Below are 6,136 nucleotides of genomic sequence, written 5' to 3'. Positions count from 1 at the left end.
CACACACACTACTATCTGTAGTAAAGATTTGCCCAGGCCGTAATGTGTTTCCTGTCCTGATATGTAATCATCATGAGTTTACCCCTTTAGGAGCTATGCTCCTCACACACACACACACACACACACACACACACACTCTCTCTCTCTGTGTCTGGATACGATCTCTGTCTCTGCGCAGCGTCCTTGACATGTTTCCCCCTCATCCCCACAGAGGTCTGACTGATAAAGATTAGCTTGGATTAAACTGCCAACAGCACTCTTTTAACTGGAGCTGTAATTATGATTTATGTCAGTCTTTTTTTACCGTATTATTTCACATGATATCTTCTCTCTTTTTTTTTTTTTTTTTCAAAGTTTTTCAGAAGGTTTCGTAATTCATATGGCAATGATGTACTTTTGGGTTAAGTGGTTTTTCCTCCCTTAAACGCCATAAAATAAGAAGAACTATGCGTAGGCCTATAACTTAGGGCCTTCCGTTGACATTCCCTTTAAGGCGGTGGTTAAAGCAGATATGTTCGTTCGCGAAAAAGCTGCTGATGAAACGCCCTTCTCTAACGAATGATTAAGCTTCGCTTTTTTTCCCGTCCCGAAATGTTAGATTCATTTCATTCTTTTTTCTAACATGACCTAGTGTGCGTTTTTACTACGGCCATTTAGCCGGGGTATCATTATTAATCTAACATTGGCGTTGTTGGAGATAGGCGTGAGTCAGGTGTCAGAGCTGCAGGCTTGTCTGAGCTTGTGATGAACGATGGGCTCGCCGGGAGTTTGAACCCGTGCCCGCACACACACACACACACACACACACACACACACACACACACACACACACACACACACACACACACACACACACACACACACACACACACACACAGTCCCTGTGTCAATGAGTGGGCATCCATCGCTGTGACTGACTATCTGGTCCTGCTGGAGTCAGCACATAGACTGCACACACACACACACACACACACACACACACACACACACACACACACACACACACACTAAACTATTGATTGATAATACCTGTCAGTTTTTAGCAGGTTTAGATAAGATATTTAAAAGTTTAGGCTATTAAGGATTAATTCTGAACGTAATATTAAACATCCTGTAGGAAATGTATCGATTGAATGTAAGAAAATGTTCAATATTATACATGATAGCATAGCGACGTTTAGCCGCATATAGCATTGATTTTTTTAAGTTTGGACATATTTGAGACACTCTAGAAAGCTCAATTAGGTCCGATCGTCAAGTCCACAGTCAGACATTGGAGCTGTGTTGCTGCTCCCTAGTGGTCGATGGTGCAACGACACTCTGTCCTCTGAACTGTCACCCCTGTGTTTTGGTCACATGACCAAGCCAACATGGCTCCGATGTAGCGCCGAACGGGCTCTGCAGGCGCTAAATTCAATCCTTTTGCATCCATATAAAATTATTGATGCAATATTGCATTGGCAGTTATGTGTAGTACCGTAAGGCTTAAAAGATAAAGTTGCAGAGTTGAGTTTTGCGGCGCGGAAAGGCTTTGAACTAAACTTGCAGACAGTGTTATGGAAGAGGGGATACTGCCCAAAAGAGAAGTAGGTTTTTTGTTTACCATCAAGATGCAGGTTGCTGGGCACATTGTGATATCCAACGCAATCCAGCCCTGAGCTGTTTCTAGTATTTCTAATAAAGTCTCACATTCAAAGTTCAGGTATTAACGCATATTTTGTATGTGTCCTTTCTTCCCTACCTGCAGACATTTTTACGAGTGCGGGCAAATAGGCAAACGCGATTGAATGGTATGTATTACTTTAATTTTTCAATTAAATATGATATATTTTCCTCACATTACACCTTCATCATCTATGATTTCTATGATCATGTGATATTTTTATTTGTATTATACTTTTATATCGATATATTTTATATGTATTCACTTCTGATTCTCAATACATTCACACTGACATTTCCTATACAATTATTGCTTAAGAAAATGACAGAAAGGAATTAGAATTTACTCCATATTTATTTCATAATTGATACCATCTGTCATTCAACAACTTCACACAGTCAAAATAAACAGTTTGTAGCTCAGGACATCCTAAAAGTTGGAATTGATTGTTGTTCTGATGAAAAGCCACAGTCTTCAAGTTCTGGGACTTGGTTAATGTCTGTTTAGGGGTAAACTTCTTAAAGTAACATATTTCGTTGTCATTATTGATTAGATTAAGTATACCCCTGTTACTTTATATGAGGAACTTTAAACAGACATGGTAGTTAGTTGAATGAAACTACTGCCAACAGCTTGAAGCAGCTGGTCTGATGTTGTGGGTTTGGTCTGCTTTGGCAGGCAGAGGCAGAAAGGTGGTCTCTCTGTCGGTGGGAGATTAAGCGAGGCTCCCTGGGGTACGGTGTTGACGCATAGTTTAGCGTTTTTCTCCATCATAGTTAAAGTTCATGCTTGAGTGGGGGGTCTGTGTCTGTCTGTCTGTCTGTCCAGTCTATGTTGCAGTCTGGATTAAATAACTGGTCTGATGGAATACAATGAGGAATGGTATCAAACACGTATGAAACACAAATACCATTCCCTGTTCCGTTACATGCATTACAATGAGCCCGTCCTCCGATTTCTACCTCCACCAGCCTCCCCTGTCTGGCTACACAGTTGCACCCTGCAAAGTCATACTCTAATGGGCTAAGTGTAGCCATCTAGAGGCCAATGTTGAGCCCTCCTGTAAACCCCCCTACCCCTCACACCCTCTGGCCCTCCTGTAAACCCCCCCCCCCACACACACACACCCCTCACACTGTGGAACACCTCCAGCCTGTGTATTACATCTCCAGATCTCCTGGCCCTGTTGCCCCCTGGCCTGCAGAGTGTGATAACAGGTCTGTGCCCCCCCCCTCCCACCCCCCTTCCTTGACCTAGCGCCTGCCCGAGCAGAGGTTCTATTAACCCTTGACCTTCTTGATATGTTAACAGTCGAAGACCTCTGCTGGTGCAGGCGCTACGCCAAGGAAAGTGTCAAAAGATCCCCTCCTCCCCCCCTTGGACTGCCCAACGGAGCGCCCGTTGCCCCCTGCTGCCTGCGCCACGGTAAGAGCCCCCCCCCTCCCCTTTACAGCTCAGTACTACCACTGCCACCCCCCCCACCCCCACCTATAGCTGACTGTAGGCCTAACAGGGACATGTATACACCAGCCCAGGCAGGCAGGCGGGCAAAGAGGCAGGCAGGCAGGCAGGCAGGCAGGCAGGCAGGCGGGCAAAGAGGCAGGCAGGCAGGCAGCAGAAGCTATGAAAGGAGACGGTGCCGACTTTGTTTAAACTCAAGACACCATTAATGTCTATGACCCCTCATGTGGAACCTCAATGATTCAGAGGGTTGGGGGGGGGTGGGGAGACTCCTGCCGTGCCTAATTAATCGCCCTTTTCTCTCTATCTAATGACGCCCCCCTCGATTACCGTCACCGGGGGGGGGGGGGAGGGGGGGTCTGGGCGATATTACGAGGAGACGTCCCTCCTCATATCTCCCCGGAGTTATGGTGCCTCACGCCGATGTCCTCCCTCCCTCCCTCCCTCCCTCCCTCCCTCTCTCCGGGTGGGTCCCCCTTGGCCCCTTTGGTAATCACAGCCCCCTAAAAGTTAATGTCCCCTCACGCCATTTGCAGTTAAGAAAGAGCGACAAAGACTTACAGCGCAGCGGACGGCTGTTCTGCTGTGTTACATTTCTAATTATGCAGCACTGGGGGGCGAGGGGGGGGGGGGGGGGATGGAGATGGAGAGATTGTCCTATCACGTCACTGTGGAAGAGGGGGGATATACTTGTCACATAAAGACAATGGAGGTGCGGGCTGGTTTTGTTTCTCCCAGAACATTTGTCTATTGGTTTGTTAGCTCCTCTGAGGGAAGGGAACGAGCCTCTGAGGGAAGGGAACAAGCCTCTGAGGGAAGGGAACGAGCCTCTGAGGGAAGGGAACAAGCCTCTGAGGGAAGGGAACAAGCCTCTCTTGGTTTGTTAGCTCCTCTTAGGGAAGGGAACGAGCCTCTGAGGGAAGGGAACAAGCCTCTCTTGGTTTGTTCACTCCTCTGAGGGAAGGGAACGAGCCTCTCTTGGTTTGTTCACTCCTCTGAGGGAAGGGAACAAGCCTCTCTCTTTGTTGTCATAGTAGACGGCACGTCATCATGATAGCCTTCAGAAGAGGCTGGTGGAGGTAGAAATCGGAGGACGGGTTCATTGTAACGCATTATGATTCCATTCCTCATTCCATTCCACGCATTACAACGAGCCCGTCCTTCGATTTCTACCTCCACCAGCCTCCCCCTGGTTAAGTTCCAACATCCACACACTAGCATACACACCACTCAGAACAAAGCTACGTGCTGACCATGCATTCTGAATGGTACAGTATGCTAGTGATGATATTGGGACATCCCCCTCCCCCTCTACACACACACACACACACACACACACACACGGTTGTCACGGCAGCAGCCCCTGCCCTCTGTTGCGGTTTAATTCCTGAGCTTTTGGGTACCAGGCTAAACGTTAGCGCGGCGGCCTCGTCTGCGGGTCCGGGGGGCGTATCGATTTCCGTCCACTCCGCTGACCTGCGTTAGCGCCGGCGAGGCAGAGAGCCCGGCTGACAGGTTGTGAATGCAATGGCGCTCGCTGGCTGCTTGCTACCCGGGCTGAGGAGACCTCTGGCTGGCTGGCTGGCTGGCTGGCCGGCTGACTGCACAATAGCTAGCGGATAGCCAGAGAAGCTTCCGCAGGCTTCCATCCGTTCACAGGCTAGCCTGTTAGTTGGGTGTCAGATGTGGTAGCGGTTAGCGGTTAGTGGTTAGCGAGGCTGGTTGTGACGTGTGGCTCGCTGGGCTGTTGATGGCTAGTGACAGAGGGGTTTATGGGTCGTTATGGGATGTTTCATCAAGAATGCGCAATTCTGCTCTGGCTTTCATCCTCATTATTTCAACAAATGGTGGAATTGAAGACGCGACAAATTAGTGTCAGATTTCCGTGTGTGTGTATAGAAAATATAACTGCCTCTGTGTGTGTGTGTGTGTGTGTGTGTGTGTGTGGACACGCACGGTGGTTTGTGTGTATGTTTCTAACCAGTCTCTCTCTCTCTCTCTCTCTCTCTTTCCCCCCCCCTCTCTCTATTCCCCCACCTTTCTATTCCCCCTCGCCCCTCCCCCTCTCTTCTCCCTACCCCCCCCCAGCCCGGATTGGGAAAATGAAGAGGCGGAAGCCAGAAGAAGGCCAGGTATGTCCTCTGTGCAGCGCGCCGCTGTCAGGGACGGAGGAGGAGATGAGTAGACATGTGGAGCGCTGCCTCTTCAAGGTAGACACACGGCCCAGGGCCTCCGCAGGCCTCTCAGCCAATCACCTCTCTCCTTACTGTAGAACCAGCCAATCACCTCTCTCCTTACTGTAGAACCAGCCAACCACCTCTCTCCTTACTGTAGAACCAACCAACCACCACTTCTCTCCTTACTGTAGAACCAGCCAACCACCTCTCTCCTTACTGTAGAACCAACCAACCACCACTTCTCTCCTTACTGTAGAGCCAGCCAACCACCACTTCTCTTCTTACTGTAGAACCAACCAACCACCTCTCTCCTTACTGTAGAACCAGCCAACCACCTCTCTCCTTACTGTAGAACCAACCAGTTTAACTCTCTTTTTACTGTAGAACCAACCAATCACCTCTCTTCTTACTGTAGAACCAGCCAACCACCTCTCTCCTTACTGTAGAACTCTTCTTCCTCCCTTCCGCCCCCCTGGACCTGCAGTCACACCACAGCTCTCTTCTCCTCTGAATCTCACCAATCATTAGTTGTAGATCTACTAATACCACTCTAACACGTTTACTGCACCTGTAAACTAGCACCTGTAAACTAGCACCTGTAAACTAGCACCTGTAAACTAGCACCTGTAAACTAGCACCTGTAAACTAGCACCTGTAAACTAGCAACTGTAAACTAGCACCTGTGAACTAGCACCTGTGAACTAGCACCTGTAAACTCGCACCTGTAAACTAGCACCTGTAAACTAGCAACTGTGTCCAATGTTGTGTTTGTTAAAGTGTGGGAGAATGTGAAGCTAAGGCGATTCGTTGAGAAAGCAACCAATCCTGACACTTG

At 48.4% G+C, this 6,136-nt stretch overlaps 1 protein-coding gene across 1 annotated transcript; it reads left to right on the top strand.

The window, feature by feature from the left end:
• Positions 1-1,370: 1,370 nt before the first annotated feature.
• LOC310824818 (uncharacterized protein) lies at positions 1,371-5,334 on the top strand (the record flags this gene model as incomplete). Its single annotated transcript, XM_083698071.1, has 4 exons — positions 1,371-1,586; positions 1,748-1,790; positions 2,975-3,088; positions 5,213-5,334. Coding segments are annotated over exons 1-4 (309 nt in total), but the record flags the coding sequence as incomplete, so codon positions are not given.
• Positions 5,335-6,136: the final 802 nt, after the last annotated feature.

Source organism: Argentina silus (genome assembly GCF_951799395.1).
Source record: "Argentina silus genome assembly, contig: scaffold_950, whole genome shotgun sequence".
In the NCBI taxonomy this organism is placed as follows: domain Eukaryota; kingdom Metazoa; phylum Chordata; class Actinopteri; order Argentiniformes; family Argentinidae; genus Argentina; species Argentina silus.
The sequence above is the reverse complement of the archived record's forward strand: the minus strand, read 5'-3'. Positions and strand labels throughout refer to the sequence as shown.